Here is a 20,820-nt window from a genome sequence, read left to right as displayed (position 1 = left end):
TATTGTTTTAATTTGTTCTTGACTTCTTTTTATTGTTAATTGTACTTTTTAATATTGTTATAAGCTGCCCTGATAACAATATTCTTAATATTAATAACAATAATTCTTAATATTAATAACAATAATTCTTAATATAAATAACAATAATTCTTAATATTAATAACAATAATTCTTAATATAAATAACAATAATTCTTAATATTAATAACAATAATTCTTAATATTAATAACAATAATTCTTAATATTAATAACAATAATTCTTAATATTAATAACAATAATTCTTAATATTAATAACAATAATTCTTAATATTAATAACAATAATTCTTAATATTAATAACAATAATTCTTAGTATTAATAACAATAATTCTTAATATTAATAATAGAATACAATAGTACTTGGTACCATTCTTTCCTATGAAGCAATGAATAGCTTTGTCTCACATTAGAGAGTGAAAAAGAAGGATGTCATATAGTAGATTGGAGTTTCAGAAGTTGGCATACATAGAAAGAAAACATATTCTGAACATAACTTTTCTGTCATGCTGTGTCATCATATAAATCAATATTTCCTACTGCTAGTATTCCCAATTTGATTCCTGAAGTCCATATATTTAATAGGCTCTTTGCCACCTATTTTACATATATTTTAGATATTAATTTAATGTCAAAATATTAAAATGAAGCTGGCATATTGCCAGCAAAACACTGGCTTTCTTTCCTATTCCCATGCATAACTCTGGATTTCACATACATTTCATAGATAGTTTTAGAAGCCGCCTCCTTGACTTCTGGTAAAAAGGTATTTTGCAAGTAGGTGCATTCTCCATTGAATGAATGGAGGAACCTTCCCCCAGAGCAGCTACTTCCTTAAAGTTACCAAATTCAAAGTGCTTTCCAAATATGTTAATTGTGCCCTATGGCTCCAAAAGGCTAGTCCATGGTTTATTATTGTTATTATTTTAAACTGGGATAATTTTTCCTAGTTTCAACCAGAAGTATTCATAAAATTGTTTAAATATGCTAAAAATAAACTTGCAGAAAATAAAAATAACCGTAGAACATCAATATACATGGCATCTTAATTAGTAGGGATTTAATTTATATTATCATGTTGATCAGGAATTTAAGAAACACAATCTGATTCTGTTGGTAATCAAACAGGGATATAGGATTTAGGGCTCCCTTTGCATCATTCTGTTAATGTTGGCCAATGCACCTGAAATTGAGGAAACTCTGGCACACCCATAATAAAAATTAAGGAGTGCCTAGTCTGAGGCTCTGAAAATTGGCACATCCTTTCATACAGGTTATTCTTTTCCTTCTTTGTTGGAGCCCATAGCTAAGTCTCAATGATACTGATGAAACTTTGGGAAGCTTTGAGATTAGGAAAGATCTGCCTTAGGAAAGGAAGTACTTCTGATTCAGGAAGAAAAATACAGTCATTTTTTTCAGCCGCTGTGGACCTGACAGCTTACTTAGAAAAATGTCCTTTCCCAAAAAGGAGGGGTGTGCGCAAAACTGAAAAAATATGAAGAAGCTGAGTACCTCAACCATAGTTCCCTCTAAGCTGAGCAGTGAGCAATCGCTCACTTAAAAATCATCATCAACTCAGAGTTTTCCAAACCTGCCCAGAAGCCGAGAGGGAAAGAGTGAGAGGGAAGGAGAGAGAGAGGAAGAGAGAGAAACAGATAGAAAAAAGAGAGGAAGGAAAAGAGAAAGAAAAAGAATGGGAGTAAGGAAGAGAGAAAGAAAATCAAAATCTAGTTTGAAACTAGCTCAACTATTTAAGTGGCATTTTGATATTGATAGAGTTGCCCTATTATGAGCTCACTGTTATAGACACACAGTACAGTATTTTATTTTGAAATTCTCTGAGGCAAAACAGGGTGGGTTTTTTATTTGTCTATCTGTCTGTCTGTCTGTCTGTCTGTCTCTGTCTATCTATCTATCTATCTATCTATCTATCTATCTATCTATCTATCTATCTATCTATCTATCTATCTATTATTTCTGTGCCGCCCAGTCCCAAAGGGACTGCCGCTCAGACACTATACTTTTCCGCCCACCCCCCAAAAAATTAGAGGGAACACTGACCTCAATATGACAATAGCAGACCTATTTGTCAACTTGAGATTGAATGCTATGTTCATGCAAATCAAGGCAAAGGCAATAGAAAAGGCATCCATGAAAGGGGAAACTTTTGAATGAAAGCAGAAGTTAAAAATAAGATCACGGTGGGGGGTGGGAAAGCACCTGGGGAACAAGTTTTTAAAGAAACAGGATAATGACAATTAGGTGCAGAGGGAGGGGCACAGTTATGCTCCTATTTTGATTTAATTCAGTCATTCCTCTTTCTCTTACTATACGTTGGCTTAGTAGGAATCAAGTTAACTCATCCCTAGTTAGTTTAATTCTTACCAAGCTGTGAAGAGGAGATAAAGGATCACAACTAACAAGAGAGGCATAAGAAGAAATAAATCTAACTTAGACTTTCTTTCAGTGAAAGAAATTGAAACTAAGTTGATCCCTTAACTAAAGAGATTTTTTTTAATGTGACATTTCATGGAGAGCAAGGTTAAATGGGGATTTTCTTTTTACATTCTGAAACATGTTGTCTAAGCATGAAATTTGGTTTGCTATAGATTTCAGCCAGTTACTATTCTGGAATTTGACCTGGGACTTAAAAGCAGTTCTGGCAAATCATTTTTTTTTTAAAAGCCAATAATTGTATTTATTTACCCCCCCTCCTTTCAAGATGACTGCTGCTTGGTGAGGTTTTATTTTTTCTCTTACTGACGACCTGCTGATTTTACTGCCAGAGCTGGTACTTTGACACTTAGCTGCTCCCTGGTTTTGTATGGGAGCACTTAGGAATGATCCAAGATGACTTTTGGACAATAGTGGACCCACTGGGGAAAGGAGACCTTGAAATGATTAAAAAGTCACTGGGTGTATCTATCTTCCTGTTAGGCATTTTGTTTTCAAAGCATGCTGGAATTTTAACTTTCACTTTTTGACTTATTTCTTTCTTTAAAAGTTGATATTGAATGCTGGTTTGTTTCAACCCTTGCTGGACTCTATTTGCTTCTTCTCTTTTTTTCCTTCTGATATATGTTATTCCAGATAGCATCGGTCCCTTCCATATGGAGAGCATGTTAATGTTTGAGGAGCTGGTGAAGAGACATTAAACTCTCACCATTAGATTCTGTATTATTTGAATTGAGTTTATTTCTATTGAATTTTAAAAATAATTTTAGATTAAAATACAGATAATTTTTTTCGTTCCACAGATTAAAATGACCAAACAGTGTCTGAAATATAAAGAAGGGTGGGAAAAATAAGTAGCATCTAGCTGGTTTTCACTTACATAAACTTGATTAAACTTTAATGAATCTTCAAAAAATGGTACAACCTGAAGTTTTATCTTTGGATAAAGATACAGAAAAGGACTTTGATCCACTTTCAGATCAAAGAGATAGTCTCATGACTGAAGAACCACTCAAGGGGATTTCATTTGTTGTTCAGAAGTTTATGTTTAAGCCTCTATACTTCTAATATCACGTATTAGCTGGAAGAGAGGGAGACAAATTCCTTTCCTCTATTAAGGAATCCCTTTTCTCTACAAAGACAGAGGGAAACTGGATAGAGTTATTACAATTAACTGGAAACTACTTTTGCTTGCACTCTGACTTGAAGATAGACATATTCTGGAAACAGAATGTATTACACTTAAATAACAATTAACAAGAGAGGATATTAAGAAACAGACCTGATTTTTGACTTAGGACCATTTATTCACAACTATTGGGATGATGCGGGTAATAGCAATTTTCTATGAATGGCTTACAATAACAGTTTGTTAACAGAATAATTTGAATCTTCAATTTTGTTCTGTCTTACTATTATTGTTTTTCCTGCTAACTACTTTATCACCAATATAACATATAGAAAGCAGTTCAACAGTTTAAAAATTTTGGGGCAAGGGCTGTTTCCTAAGGGGTGGGAACTACAGGTAATTAGTAGTAATCTATTAATCAGTATTCAATTAGGAGCCATAATATATGTATAGGATGGGGGGCAGGGTGTTTCTCAAAGTTTTAAAATTTTTCTCCCCCTTCCTAAAAATCTTTCCTGCTTCCTAAAAATGTCTACAAACCTCATCTCATCCCTGGTCATCATTCCCTCAGCCCTGAATACTGTATTTAGCCTTTACTTCTTGTATTGTTAAATCCAATTTTCTTTTAGCATGAAACACACATTAAGATAACACCAGTTAATGTCAGAACCATTCTTAATTTCAAGAAATAGGCATGGAAAAGCTGCACCTGAGAATTTATGACAATGGCTCACAAAAACAGAGTCATTTCAGCGGAACAAATTTTAAAAATCAAGTTGGTAGCCATGGTTGTGAAATCATGCTGCCATTCTTAATTTTAAGAAATAGGCATGGAAAAGCTGCACCTGAGAATTTGACAATGGCTAGCAAAAATAGAGTCATTGTGGCAGAAGAAATTTTAAAAATCAAGTTGTTAGCCAGAGCTGTGAAATCATGCTGCCATTTTGACTGGGAGAGCAACTAGAAAGCATTAGTGAAATAAGAAAAAGAAATCTGATTAAACATGAGCTAGAAATTATTTTAAAATATACTTTTTTTAGATTGTAATTTACCATCCCTGTATCTTCAGTGAATAGCAAACCTTGTCTAAGAAATGAGGTTTTTTTTTCAGTAAACTTGTTTGGAGTTTACATTTTTTCAGTGTTCTGTCTTATACACCATCATGAACCAAAACACTCAATAGATGAACTGTTATATACATATTAGATAAAACAAACTGATCTCATCTGTACAAACTTCAATTATATTTTTATCTTAGGCACTACAGATATTGTTCCCCATTATTTGAATAGTTTTGACATTTTCTGTCTAAGAGTCCCAATAGTTTATTTAAAGAAATTAGGTTCTTATCGTTTGATAAGATTGGTCCTTCTACTTTGTAACTCAGAGGCATTTATGAGTGAGGCAATCAAAATCTTAGTCTTGTTTTTATTCATCACATGTATAATATTTCTAAGAAAGAGGCACAAGGCTTTAATCATAAAGTTATGACAACACCAAAATCCCAGATTTTAGAAAAGCTAATTTCAATAAACTCAGAGAAAACCTGGGAAAGATCCCTTGGACGAAAGTCCTAAAGGATAAAATTGCACAAGAACCTTAGGAGGCTCTGAAAAACATGATCCTAAAAGCCCAGAACAGCACAATTCCAATGAGAAAGAAAAACATCAAATTCAAAAGAAAACCAGCATGGTTACACCAACCTCACTGACAAATTGAATAATAATAATAAAAAAAGACAAATACAAAAAATGGAAAGAGGGACACAAAAGATAGAGCACTAACAGACAGCCAGAATCTGCAAATTAAAAATCAGGACAGCAAAAGCCCAGAATGAACAAAGACTTGCAACAAAAGTCAAAAGTAATAAAAAAAAGTTTCTTCCAACACATAAGCCAGAAGAAGAAGAAAATCAAGGAAACAGTTGGTCTACTAAAAAGAGAAGACAGCAAAAAAGGAACAGACTACAGAGACAAAGCAGAGCTACTTAACACATTCTTTGCATCAGCCTTCACACAAAAAGAAACTGCAGATCAACAAACCAGTAACACAACTGCAAAAAAGAGTTGAAACAAAATTCAACATAAGCAAAAATAGATTAAGTGATGGATGATAAATAAGTAAGTAAGTAAGTAAGTAAGTAAGTAAATAAATAAATACTAATCTTGCCTTTTTGACACCTGGTCCTAGCTAGTCATTAAAGCACATGAGAAATGTTGTCTTTCTGTGGTAATAACTATTTTTCTGAGAATGAAGATACAGTATATTCCTCATCACCTTGAAGGAAGCATTTGTATGATTGAACAAGACCAAGAAAAAAGAAAACAGTTTAAAATAAAAATTAAATTAATTTTGTACTATCATAAAGTAAATCTCACAGATTTGTATTTCCATTATGTCACATTTCAGAAGTTCAGTGGCAAACTTTGGGAATCATAATTTGTGCATTCTTATGCAAGAGGAATCCAAATTTATTAATTCTTGGCAATATCTCAACGAAATTCACGGTTAGTATGCTTTTATCTTACACAGAAGAAAGAATCACTGGCTGAATAGAGTTATTATTTAGCAAGATCTATGTAGATGTAAAAATAGAAACAGAATTTATGCACAGACAGTTTCACAAGAAAACAATGCATGATCTCTGGCGGGCCCGGGACAGGGGTTTACCCTCTGTCCTGGTGCTTCTTGACCTCTCAGCGGCTTTCGATACCATCGAACATGGTATCCTTCTGCACCGGCTGGAGGGGTTGGGGGTGGGAGGCACTGTTCTCCAGTGGTTCTCCTCCTACCTCTCCGGTCGGTCACAGTCAGTGTTAGTGGGGGGCCAGAGGTCGACTCCGAGGTCTCTCCCTTGTGGGGTGCCTCAGGGGTCGGTCCTCTCCCCCCTGCTATTTAATATCTACATGAAACCGCTGGGTGAGATCATCCAAGGGCATGGGGTGAGGTATCATCAGTACGCTGATGATACCCAGCTTTACATCTCCACCCCATGTCCAGTCAACGAAGCAGTGGAAGTAATGTGCCGCTGTCTGGAGGCTGTTGGGGCCTGGATGGGTGTCAACAGACTCAAACTCAACCCGGATAATACGGAGTGGCTGTGGGTTTTGCCTCCCAAGGACAATTCCATCTGTCCTTCCATTACCCTGGGGGGGGATTATTGACCCCCTCGGAGAGGGTCCACAACTTGGGCATCCTCCTCGATCCACAGCTCACATTAGAGAACCATCTTTCAGCTGTGGCGAGGGGGGCGTTTGCCCAGGTTCGCCGGGTGCACCAGTTGCGGCCCTATCTGGACCGGGACTCACTGCTCACAGTCACTCATGCCCTCATCACCTTGAGGTTCGACTACTGTAATGCTCTCTACATGGGGCTACCTTTGAAAAGTGTTCGGAAACTTCAGATCATGCAGAATGCAGCTGCGAGAGCAGTCATGGGCTTACCTAGTTATGCCCATGTTTCACCAACACTCCGCAGTCTGCATTGGTTGCCGATCAACTTCCGGTCACAATTCAAAGTGTTGGTTATGACCTATAAAGCCCTTCATGGCACTGGACCAGAATATCTCCGAGACCGCCTGCTGCCGCACGAATCCCAGCGACCGATTAGGTCCCACAGAGTGGGCCTTCTCCGGGTCCCGTCAACTAAACAATGTTGGTTGGCGGGCCCCAGGGGAAGAGCCTTCTCTGTGGCAGTCCCAGCCCTCTGGAACCAACTCCCCCCAGAGATTAGAACTGCCCCTACTCTCCTTGCCTTTCGTAAGCTCCTTAAGACCCACCTTTGTCGTCAGGCATGGGGGAACTGAGACATCTCCCCCGGGCATATACAATTTATGAATGGTATGTTTGTAGGTATGTGTGTTTAGAAAATGGGGTCTTTTAAATATTTTTAAACAGTAATTTAGATTTGTTGTAAATTGTTTTCACTTTGTTGTGAGCCGCCCCGAGTTTGTGGAGAGGGGCGGCATACAAATCTAAATAATAAATAAATAAATAAATAAAATGTAGAATTATGCTAATATCAACTTTTTCTTCTTTCATATTTTTTATTTGCTTTATTGACAAATACAAAATAGTATATTTTACCTCCTGAAATTTTGCCAGGTTATGTGGGAGAACTGTATTTTAGCAACCACATGAATGAACTATCAGAGGATCAGCAGCCTAGCATCATTGCTTAGGAACCATTTGCGCTCCAAATTACATACTCACAATCTGATCCCTAGCATTATACTTTTTAAAAAATTAATAGTTGTTAGTAGTAACTAGTAGTTAATTAAGTACATAAAACAAAAGTCTGTCAAACTCTTCCAATTAAGTATGTATTCTGCAGGGAGGGGCGGCATACAAATCTAATAAATGATGATGATGTAACAGATTACATTTGTATTTATGGTATGTTAGCTTATAGGAATATGATACCTAAGTGCATTAATAACTCACCATAATTTTAACAGAAATCATGGATGTGTTATTCACACCCACAAATTTGGAAAATACTGTATATATATGTGTGTGTGTGTGTGTGTGTGTGTGTGTGTATTTTCGTAGATTTTCATGGGTATATGTATGTAGATTGTTCTGAGTTCGGGTTTTATCCCGTGTAATATTTTGAGTGTCTATGCGACGTTTCAGTGAAATCACATTCGCCATCATCAGTTGTTGTTAACTTTGTGCTATACACACACACACACACACACACACACATATTGCTCAAAAAATAAAGGTTACACTTAAACAACAATATAATTCCAAGTAAATCAAATTTCTGTCAAACTGTCCACTTAGGAATTTTTCATGTTGTCAGCATATTCAACTTTGTACAGAACAAAATATTTGTACAGAACAAAATATTCAATGAGAATATTTTATTCATTCAGATGTAGGATGTGTTCTTTGAGTGTTCCCTTTATTTTTTTGAGCAGTATGTGTATGTATATATATATTTGTTTGTCTTGTTTGTCTGTTTGTTTGCCCTAACACAAAGCCAAAAGCACTAGCCTGAATATATCCTTATATCTGAGTTAAAGGGATTATTTTATATTTTGAAAGGAATTAAGGAATTACTGTCTCAACGACATGAATTAAATGACATTATTTCATTTGATTCTTAGAAAGTTCAGTGCTAAAAGAAGTGTGTGGGTTAATAGTTTGTATGTCTAGTGGAGAAATAGGTTCTTCCATTCAGCAGTTTTAACTCTTATCATATTTTTAATTACTCACTTATTAAAGTAATGTGCTCTCATCTCCCTAAAAACATGACTCTGGGCTGCTTGCAGGTCATGAAAAGATATATAGACAAAGAATAAGAAATTTAAAACTATGCAAATCAAACATTTAAAACTATGAAAAAAATACCCAGAAACAAACCAATTATATTTGAAACACAGGTACGGAAGTTTCAACTGATTCTTGTAGATAGAAAACCTTGAGATACACGCTTTCCATATGCTCACAGTTATATTGCTCTTCAGGCAATGCCTTTCTTAGAAAGTGAAAACAATGATTTTGAAAAACAAAAAATTTCAAAATTAAAGTTATGTGAACATATTTCTATGAAAGTAAATCAATCAGAATAGGCTGTCGTGATTGTAGTCGGAAACAGTTGCTTCCAGATCTCGTAATGACTCATTTTAAGATAGTTCATCACAAGCCCTGGGAATTTCCTCTGACAAGGTCCATTAGTATATAAGCCGGAGAAGTGGTGGAGCTCAGTCAAACACACGCTTTCTTGAGTAAACACTCTTCTACCCTCCAGGATCTCAGCCAAGAAAACAATTCCCTCTCCTGTCATGGACTTCAAGGCTGTAGCTGCAATTTTGTCTCTTCTCTTGGTCTCGGCAACACTGACAGAAGGTAGGCAAAGTTTGTATGATTTACATGACAGGCTAAACTATTTTCTAGGGAAGACAGGCTTAACTGTTGTCTGGAGAAGGATAATTGCTTGTAACAGAAAAATCATTTTAAGCAAAAAGCAAAAATTAAACGCTAAACAGATTCTCTTTTGACTTCCAAAGGAAAATATGTTTTTGTATTTTTTCTTCTCTTTTAAAGTAAAACTTGCTAAATGCAGCTTAGGCATACATTTATCTTTCAGAAGCTGTTATTGATAAATGAGACTTCTAGATCTTAAATTAATCTGCCATTGAGCACTAGATAAATATTCATTGGGGAATAGTTGCATTTACCATAACCTTTTAATGATTCGGATGGTTGTTACAATTAAAGCAAAAGGTTTGATTAGAGATAGATCTATAATCTCAACTAGCAATGCAATAGCTATGCAAATATTTTTAATGTAATCTGCAAGTCAAACTGTCGTAAGATTTGAGAGATAATAAATAAGATTGCACTGATAGGAATAATTAACTTAACGAGTTTAGGGATAATCGAAATGATTTTTTATAAATGGAACTGATTCAGGTTAAAGGACAGCATATTACAACAAGCCTTTGGAAAAGATGTTGAAAATATATGATAAAGAGAATTTAATTATTTTCTACACTTCTGTTTTTTAATAGGTGCTTCATTGGCCCAGGTAGGGCTTGAACTTCGGTGTCAATGTATAGAAACCTATTCCAATCCCAGTCTCCGTGGACACATTAGAAGTGTCAACTTGATCAATAGTGGGCCACATTGCAGTGACATTCAGGTCATGTAAGTATACTTTTGCTACTTATATTCAAGACACAATCTACCATGAAACATTGCTGCCCAACTGCCCCATGAAAAGCTTGTGCCCAGATCTTCTGGATTTTCTCATTTGTGGACTGTTAGCATGACTAGATGCTAGTGGCACTAGAAACTCTTTGCTCTTGTGCATTAAGTCTTTGCTCTTGTGCATTAAGTCTTTGCTCTTGTGCATTAAGTCTTTGCTCTTGTGTATTGAGTCTTCGGAGAGGGGCGGCATACAAATCTGAATAATAATAATAATAATAATAATAATAATAATAATAATAATAATAATTTAAACCAAATGATTGGTGTGGCTTGTATGGTTTGAAAATCATAGAAGCCCTGTAGATTAAACCAATTAACAGACAAGCTGAAAGACAATAGCCTTCTGCAAACTCAGTGCTTGATTATCACGATTTTCATTTGTTGCAGTGCAACTCTTAAGGATGGCAGAAAAGTGTGCTTGGACCCCATTGCACCCTGGGTGAAAAGAGTTATCACAAATCTTCTGGAAAAGTAAGTACTTATTTTCCTCTAATTGTTAAAAATTCTTGCAGTACATTTTTTCTGAATGTGTTTATTCAAATGATGACTTATCAAAGATAGTGCTTAGAACAGTGATGGCAAACCTTTTTTTTCCATGGGTGCCTAAAAAGCATGCATGCACAAGTGCCCACACTCATAATTCAATGCCTGAGAAGAGCGAAAACAACTTTCCCCTGCCCCTGGAGGCCCTCTGGAGGCCTTCCCCAACTTCTGGTAGGCCCAGTAGGCTTCTGTTTTACCCTCCCCAGGCTCCAAAGCCTTCCCTGGAGCTGGGGGGGACTAAAAATGCTCTCCCCCATCCTCCCGAGGCTCTCTAGAAGTCAAAAACGCCCTCCCAGAGCCTCTGTGTGAGCCAAAAATCATCTGGCCAGGCCACACATGCACATTGGAGCTGAGCTAGGGTAAAGGCTCATGTGGCAGTAGATATGGCTCCGCATGCCACCTGTGACACCCGTACCATAGATTTGCCATCACTGGCCTAGAACATAGAACATAAATCAGAGGTCTTCAAACTTTGCAACTTTAAGACTTGTGGACTTTAATTCCCGGAATTCTCCAGCCAGCATAGGATTTGAAATGAGTTGTTCTAGTCCAACCTCCTCCTCAAAGCAGGAAAACCGATATCATTCTGGACACATAGCTGTTCAATCCTTTCTTTAAAACCTCCAGTGACAGGGTACACACAACTCTTGGAAGCAAGTTGTCCCACTGTTTGATCTCAAGTCATGAGATTTCTCCTTAGTTCATTGAATTGGCCAGAGACAAGCCTCACTGTTAGACAAATAAAGGAATGATTCTGGAATTGGACATACCCAAGCAGAGACTGGCATAATTGCATATATCAGCATTTTCTTCTGGAAATTTGTTTTATAGGTACATTGCTTATTTTTTTTTACAATTCTTTTACTGCAGAGCTAAGAATAATACGGATAAGACACGATCATAAGAAAAATCATCAAATTATCTCACCGTTGGAATCCTTGAAAGAAACTGAGCCATTTCCAGCAAACCTACATTTTAAGAAGAGTCTTTTATATTAAGAATGTTGAAAAATTATTTATTGTGTAATTTCATTGAGAGAAAGTAATTAGAAATACACCTATCATATGCATAGTGGAAATGTCCTAATGCAAAGATAAGATGGCGAGCAAAGATTTGGAAAACAAAAGACATTAGTAAATGCAGTTAAAATGGTAGTCCCGTGGTAGTTGCATAAGATTGCCATGATAGTAAAAGGAATTGGCAATAGTTTCTGTTACCCTTGGGCTCGGAGCAACCTATAGATTTGCATAAGTATGTATGAGTCAAAGCCAGCCTTGGGCTGTCTATTGTGAGAATCAGGTTAAAGTGCCGATTTAAGGAGGTCCAGATTGAAAGCCCAGTTTGGCCCTGAAACTCCTAAAACGCCTTCATCTAGTCACCTTACGGGACTGTTGGGAGGCCAAGGGGCAGAGAATCATATATCTTGCATTGAGCATTGCTGGAAACTCCCGATATTCACAAATGTGCCTTATTCTAAGAGTGTTTCTACCTTATTATTTATTAATGTAAGCATATGTGAACTATTATTTATTATACTAGAAAATGTTTGTGTCTGAGAATTTTAAAATTATAATGTTTATGTTGAGGGAACCAGATATTTGAAAGAGGGTTTACAGTGAATTTTTATGTTAAAAAACTCTTTGAAGAGGCATCTGGAACCTTCACTTCCATAAAAAGTTCACTTGACTTATTTATATATTTATTGAACTATTATTGAATACTGTAAAAATATATTTTGTACAGCCAATGTGCAATTAATTAAATTATTTTAAAGATGAAATATTCTTTTAGTTTTATATTTTACAAATGTATTAAACAGCTGATGATACCTCCCTTTAGTTTTGTATCCTGTGCTAAAAAAAAATCATTCATAAGCAGGATAGCAGTACAATATATTTTCTTCCTCTTTCTTCACAAATATTCACATAAACACATATTATTGTAGTGCTTTGGCTTCTGTAGCAAGAGAAGTACCTTGAATATTGATTAATTAATAATTAAAGGTGGAATTCTCTATCCTTTCCTATCTTCTCACAAAGTTGGCTTACAGAAATGTGATTAGACCTTCAGAAACTGATTTTCCCCTCACCTTCCTGCCCCCTTGGGATAGAAATTAAATTCAACACACACACACACCCAATTCATATATGTTATGAGCTTCAAAAAAATAATAAAGAAAAACATCTTCAATTTATAATGACATGATACATATTCTCTTACTTACATGGAGAAATCAGAATAAGAAAGAATAATACAGCAAAATAAATGAAATGTCTGATTCTTGACCAAACACATTGACCTATTCCTACAGAACAAAGTCTCTTGAAACAATTTCTCCCTCCTTATTAAAACGAAACTTTATTGTGATCATTCACCAGCACAAGGGGATTAGTATTGAAAAATAAAAAACTAAATTGACAATATCAGGTTAAATTTAGTAAAGGTAGCAAGAAGCAAAGAATTTTGGCTAAAAGACAATCTTAATTGCTTACACATCAGGGGTGGGCTACTGCCCGGACGGTGGAGGAATGCAGTGGGGTGGCGAAAATGGAGCTCCACTCCTGACCACCCGATTTGCACTGAAAGATGTTGAAAGAAAATGCAGGACGTCCTGCATTACTACAGTGTGGTAGTAAAAAGTTTGGTAGACCTTCACTGTATATATATATATTAACATAGAAACATAGAAGTCTGACGGCAGAAAAAGACCTCATGGTCCATCTAGTCTGCCCTTATACTATTTTCTGTATTTTATCTTAGGATGGATATATGTTTATCCCAGGCATGTTTAAATTCAGTTACTGTGGATTTATCTACCACGTCTGCTGGAAGTTTGTTCCAAGGATCTACTACTCTTTCAGTAAAATAATATTTTCTCATGTTGCTTTTGATCTTTCCCCCAACTAACTTCAGATTGTGTCCCCTTGTTCTTGTGTTCACTTTCCTATTAAAAACACTTCCCTCCTGAACCTTATTTAACCCTTTAATATATTTAAATGTTTCGATCATGTCCCCCCTTTTCCTTCTGTCCTCCAGACTATACAGATTGAGTTCATTAAGTCTTTCCTGATACGTTTTATGCTTAAGACCTTCCACCATTCTTGTAGCCCGTCTTTGGACCCGTTCAATTTTGTCAATATCTTTTTGTAGGTGAGGTCTCCAGAACTGAACACAGTATTCCAAATGTGGTCTCACCAGCATTCTATATAGCGGGATCATAATCTCCCTCTTCCTGCTTGTTATACCTCTAGCTATGCAGCCAAGCATCCTACTTGCTTTCCCTACCGCCTGACTGCACTGTTCACCCATTTTGAGACTGTCAGAAATCATTACCCCTAAATCCTTTTCTTTTGAAGTATTTGCTAACACAGAACTGCCAATACAATACTCAGATTGAGGATTCCTTTTCCCCAAGTGCATTATTTTACATTTGGAAACATTAAATTGCAGTTTCCATTGCTTTGACCATTTATCTAGTAAAGCTAAATCATTTACCATATTACAGACCCCTCCAGGAATATCAACCCTATTGCACACTTTAGAGTCATCGGCAAATAGGCAAACTTTCCCTACCAAACCTTCCCCTATGTCACTCACAAACATATTAAAAAGAATAGGACCCAGAACAGACCCTTGTGGCACACCGCTTGTAACCTGACTCTGCTCAGAATACTCGCCATTAACAATAACTCTCTGATGTCTATGCTTCAGCCAGCTGCAAATCCATTGAACTATCCAGGGATTAAATCCAATCTTCACTAATTTATCTATCAGCTCTTTATGTGGAACCATATCAAAGGCTTTGCTGAAGTCCAGGTAGGCAATATCCACGGCACCACCTTCATCCAACACCTTTGTGACATAGTCAAAGAAATCAATGAGATTAGTCTGACATGATTTGCCTTCAGTAAAGCCATGCTGATTTGGGTCCAATAAGTTATTGTTTTTTAGGTGCTGATTTATCCTCTTTTTGAGTAGAGTCTCCATCATTTTAACTACAACTGATGTCAAGCTAACTGGCCTGTAGTTACCAGCTTCTTCTCTACTGCCCTTCTTGTGAATAGGCACAACACTGGCCATTCTCCAATCCTCAGGAACTTCTCCTGTTAACAAGGATTGGTTAAACAAATCAGTCAGGGGGGTAGCAATGACAGATCTGAGTTCTTTAAGAACTCTGGGGTGGATGCCATCTGGACCCATTGCCTTATTTATCTTTAATCGTTCAAGTTCTTCTAAGACATCGGCTTCTAAGATCACTCTGTTGGATCACATATATTCTGTTGGATCACCCTGGTATATTGATACAGCAAAAATATGTTATATATATATATATATGTGCGTGTGTGTGTTTTCGTAGATATATATATATCTAACAGAAAGTATATATATATATATATATATATATACACACACACACACACACATACATACATACACATACATACACATACATACATGCATACATACTGTACATGTTTGCCACATATATGTTCACCCTAGAACAAGGACAGAAGCACCAGCCTAAAGATGATGAGTGGGACCTCGTTGAAACATCACCAGAAATATCTGAATCCTACACGGGGAAAAACCCGAATATGCCAAAACCTTCATACCTGTACCCGTGAAAATCTACGAAAACATATACATATGTATATATATGAACACACACACACACACACACACACACACACACACATTTCTTTTTGGGATGGTGCTGTTTTGCAAGCAAGGGTGGTCATCGCTGATACACATGTATGACAAAAGAAAAATAAATAAATTTAGCAATCTGGGTAGCATAAATGTTGATATAACAATATAAATCTAAAAATTAATATTTGTAGATAAAATAGTAAATTATCTAAAAGGCAAAATTCTCTTTCAGATCCCTCCAAACCTGAAGGGAATACATAGTGGTAGAATAGCTGACATAATATATACTGTATTCACTAAAACATAAAAGAATAAGTTAAACTTCAGCTTAGTGCTGAACCTGGGCCATTTATGGCTACTTATATTTAGTTAGGTTCAATTGCCTTAATTAATATCTCCCTGATTTTGCATTCCTACTTACCTACTCAGATTTGCATGCTTTCAAACTGCTAGGTTAGCAGGAGTTAGGGTGAGTCTCCTTTTATCTTTAATTTTTCATGCTGCCATGCAAATCTTGGCAGCTGCATGTGTTTCAGGGTTGATGTCAAAATGGTTATACTGATGAATCATGTTCTGGTAGTCAGGGATGGAGTAATTAGAACATTTCAAGATTCTGTATAAAAGCTGACAATGTAGGAGAATATAGTTTCAACCTGTCCTGAGTCATAAACAGGGGTGGGATTCACAAAATTTACCTACCAGTTCACCCAGCAGCATTAAAAATATGAGTGTGCGTGTATACTTTCCATGCACGTCCCTTCTCTGTGCATGCACAAAGCCTTCTGTAAATGCGCATGGCTCACACACACTGCTTGAAAACGTGGCGGCACTTGAAGACCACCCTCGGTGTCTACGCTGGTGAGCTGAGCTGTTGCTTAGCTCAGTTGAGGCAGAGCTGAGCTAAACAGCGGTGTACCATGCAAATCAGCTGAGCTAAAAAACAGGAATATATGACAGTGAATGACAGGGGCGGGAGGGTGGGGGTCAACCAGAGGTGGTGTTTGCTGATTTGCCCGAATTGGTCCAAACCGACTGAATACTATCTCTGGTCATAAGGATATATCTGTAATACACACAATATTTTTTTAAAATCTTCCAGCCAAAAGTGCTGAAAGGAAAGCATTATATTGGGCTAAAGTGAAACCCTTTCTCTGATTTGGGATATTAAGCTATTTGATATACCCAGCTGTTGCAAGACTGAATATCAGAATATCTACTATGAGAAAGTGAATGGTATTACCAGCATCCCTTTGAAGATATCAGACAAATATTGATTAAATCTGGATCTTCTTGTTCATAGCCCCAAATATAAGTAAATGGGAGAAAGCCTTAGGGGAAAAAAGGTTGTTATAAACTACTGGTTTCCATTCTAATGCATTCTAATGTTAGTGCAAATAAGCATACAGGGCAGTGATGGTGAACCTATGGCATAGGTGCCATGGGTGGCACGCAGAGCCATATCTGCTGGCATGCCTAGTAAAGCACTGGGGACACAGCAAAGAAGTTTATGCATGGTATGTTGTGTGTATGTTTTCTTTTAATAAGGGGTTTTTAGTTACTTTTAATTACTAGATTTGTTATATACTGTGTTATTGTGAGTTGCCCCGAGTCTATGGAGAGGGGTGGTATACAAATCTAATAAATTGAATTGAATTGAACTTGGGAGATTGCTGTTAAAACTTTCTATCAAACAATTTCCAGGGCTTCAAAACTGAAAGGGAATGGGTACCCAAGGTGTGCATCATAAAGTATCTGTGCTAGAGGCTTGGTTTAAAAGAGCTGAAGGTACATACTAATGTTCTCTAGAAAGGTGAAATATTAAAATAACTGCTATAATCCTAGGTGCATTTTGAGAAGCATAGTTAGCATTGGCTTTTTAAAATTTGCATTAGCCGGGAAGATTATTCACAGATATCAGAGAAACTGGATATTAGCAATAGCAATTGCACTTAGATTTATATACCAGTTCACAATTTTTTAACTTCTCTAAGCAGTTTACAGTCAGCATATTGCCCCCAACAATAGTAGATTTATCTATCTATCTATCTATCTATCTATCTATCTATCTATCTATCTATCTATCTATCTATCTATCTATCGGACTTATATGCATGGACTTGGGGCGGCTCACAACATTTCAATTAAAAAATACAGTATATAAAACACATCTAAATCCAATTAACATAAATAATGAATTTAAAATATTTTTTTTTAAAGCTAAACTTTTAAAAATCAAACATTCAAATTCACACTACAATATCCTACACATTTACTGGCCAGAGGCTGGGGTCTAGTGACCCCAAGCCTGGAGGCATAAGTACATTTTCAAATTCTTACAAAAGGCAAGGAGGGTGGGGGCAGTGCGAATCTCTGGGGGGAGTTGATTCCAGAGGGCTGGGCCCCCCACAGAGAAGGCTCTTCCCTAGGACTCGCCAAGTGACATTGTCTAGTTGACGGAACCTGGCGAAGGCCAACTCTGTGGGATCTAACTGAATGCTGGGATTCATGTGGCAGAAGGCAGTCCCATAAGTAATCTGGTCCCATGCCATAACCAACATAGCCAGTGCAGTCCGTGGAGTGCTGGAGAAACAAGGGCATACCTTGGCAGGCCCATGACTATTCGCGCAGCTGCATTCTGCACAATTTGTAGTTTCTGAACATTTTTCAAAGGTAGCCCCATGCAATGTTCCCTTTAATTTTTTTTCAGTGTGGGCGGAAAAGTAGTGTCTGAGCAGCAGTCCCCTTGGGACTGGGCGGCATAGAAGTATAAATAAATAAATAAATAAATAAATGAATGAATGAATGAATGAATAAGAAAAAAATCCCTTCTTTTTTATTAATGAAATTAATAATAAAACAAAACCAAAATCTATTACTATTAAAACTAAAACAACCAGCAAAACAAAAAACATAACTATTAATAAAAACAGGTGAGGGTTGGGTTTTTTTTTCTCTGTTATTATTTATTTGTGAATGCCATTATTTTGTTTTAGATTTTCAACTGACACTCTTTATAGTGGTTTTCAATAAAATATTGTACAATCATTTGTCTAGGAGGGTTTAAGGACTCCTGTCTTGAGGAGAGGACTGGCTTTGAAAACACCTAAGGTCCCTTCCAGCCCTATCATTCCATGATTCCACAATGATGTTCAAAACTCTCTTGGGTTTTCAATGTGTGTCTTTGAGAGATTAGTGCATCATCTGCCTATAGCAGCATTGTAACGTGTCTCTTTTCTACTTTGGAAGGTGGAAGTTTGGATTCTTCAGACAATCTTGCACACTATTTTTATAAAAATTAAATAAGAGAAGCGATCAATATGCAATCATATTTTACACTTTAGGTAGAATGAATTCTTCCAAATATCCTTGAGAGGTACATCTTACTGTAATTGTTATTTTGTCACTTATTGCATGAATAAGAAACTATGTTATTATTTGCAAAGACATGTCTGACTCATCGCAACCCCATGAACGATGTTCCTTCAGGCATTCCTGTTCTCTACCATCTTATGGAGTCCATTTACGATCACTCCTATTGCTTCAGTGGCTCCATCCAGCCACCTCATTCTCTGTCATCTGGTTCTTCTTTTGCCTCAATTTTTCCCAGCATTAGATTCTTCTCCAATGAGTCCTTCCTTCTCATTGGGTGACCAAAGTATTTGAGTTTCATCTTCAGGATCTAGCCTTCAATAGAGCAATCAGGGTTGATCTCGTCTAGGACTGATTGGTTTGATTATCTTGCAGTCCAAGGGACTCACAGGAGTCTTTTCCAGCATCATAGTTCAAAAATCTCAATTCTTTGGTGTTCAGCCTTTCCTATAGTCCAGCTTTCACTGCCATACATTACAACTGGGAAAACTACAGCCTTGACTATACACACTTTTGTTAGCATTGTCTCTGTATGCTGTCTAGGTTTGCTAGGAGCAAGTGTCTTTTAAGATAAGAAGCAATACTCAGTGACTAATAATGATATTATACAGCTTGCTCCATATCTTAATACAGAAATCCCAACCAGTTAATGTTGAGGCTATAGAGTAATATTAATCCCTCTTCTTTTTGCCCTTTGCCCTACTAGAACAGCTTCCTCTTCTAGTAGTAAAAGATCATAGCTTTTATTTTTCCAAATGGGGGAAATCTTGCTGTGCCTATGTGGCAAAACCTAGTCTTAGCAATTGGAGGGTCTGTATTCATACTCAATCTCAGAATTAAAGATGCTCATTTAGTAATGGGATTGCTTATTTTATACAGTGGAAGGTAAAATTCTTTTCAAACTACCACTATTGCCTGATTAAAATAAGCCTGTCCTATGTATAATATACTGTATTCAGTACAAAAATATGTTTTCTGATCTCTGCTTTAACAGAATGACAGAGTTGTCCAACTCACTGCTCAAACAGGAGACTTTATACCAAAGGTGAAATTCAAAAATTTTCCCTATCAGTTTTGTGGGTGTGGCTTGGTGGGTATGGCAGGGAAAGGATACTTATTTATTTATTTACTTACCCTATTTCCCTGAAAATAAGTCACCCCCTAAAGTAAGACATAGGAGAGGTTTTGTAGAATTGCCTACTATAAGGTATCCCCTGAAAGTAAGACGTAGGAGAAGTTTCGTTTCGCAGCATTCCCGAACAGAATATATATAACATATACTGTATTTGAAAAAAGTATAATTGTTGTACATGGAAATAACGTTACGGTAGTAGTAAGAAATTCTGGATAGGATTCACAGTTTGTTTGGTTATGCTGGTTTGTGATGATGACAACTACAGTACAGTATATAATAAATGTTCATGTTTTTTGTTCAGCAATAAATTTGAATTCCTCTTTATTGAGAAAAAATAAGACATCCCCTGAAAATAAGACGTAGCACATCTTTGGAAGCAAAAATTAATATAAGAAGCTGTCTTATTTTTGGGGAAACATGGTATTTATTCAATTTGCAAAATCTCCATTCCCATCCCGCTCTGGAGCCAGCCAAAAGTGGTACAGTATTTGCCACTTCTCCAAAGTACTCAACATTTCCGCCACTGGTTCTCCAGAACCTGTCAGAACCTGCTGGATTTCACCCTTGCTTTATACGATTTACACAAGTGGTTGTCTAGTCTCCTCTTAAAAGCCTCCAGTATTGTGACATTCATAACTTCTGAAGGCAAGATATTTCACTGGTTGATGGCTTTTACTGCCAGGAAATTTCTCCTTCGTACTAGGTTGTGTCTTACTTTGTTTAGTGTTTCAACTCCCAGTTGAATGTATTTGCTATGCATGTAAATGAAAGACGTGGATTTTAAT

The 20,820-nt window shown here is 36.6% G+C and overlaps 1 protein-coding gene across 1 annotated transcript; it reads left to right on the top strand.

Annotated features, from left to right (window-relative positions):
- Positions 1 to 9,349: 9,349 nt before the first annotated feature.
- Positions 9,350 to 12,661, top strand: LOC139175731 (interleukin-8-like). The gene is made up of 4 exons (XM_070766966.1): positions 9,350 to 9,474; positions 10,140 to 10,275; positions 10,726 to 10,809; positions 11,752 to 12,661. The coding sequence occupies exons 1-4, from the start codon at positions 9,411 to 9,413 to the stop codon at positions 11,783 to 11,785; spliced, it is 318 nt and encodes a 105-aa protein (XP_070623067.1). The 5' UTR covers positions 9,350 to 9,410; the 3' UTR covers positions 11,786 to 12,661.
- Positions 12,662 to 20,820: the final 8,159 nt, after the last annotated feature.

The sequence above is a fragment of the Erythrolamprus reginae genome, chromosome Z (genome assembly GCF_031021105.1).
Source record: "Erythrolamprus reginae isolate rEryReg1 chromosome Z, rEryReg1.hap1, whole genome shotgun sequence".
Classification (NCBI taxonomy): Eukaryota; Metazoa; Chordata; class Lepidosauria; order Squamata; family Dipsadidae; genus Erythrolamprus; species Erythrolamprus reginae.
The sequence above is the reverse complement of the archived record's forward strand: the minus strand, read 5'-3'. Positions and strand labels throughout refer to the sequence as shown.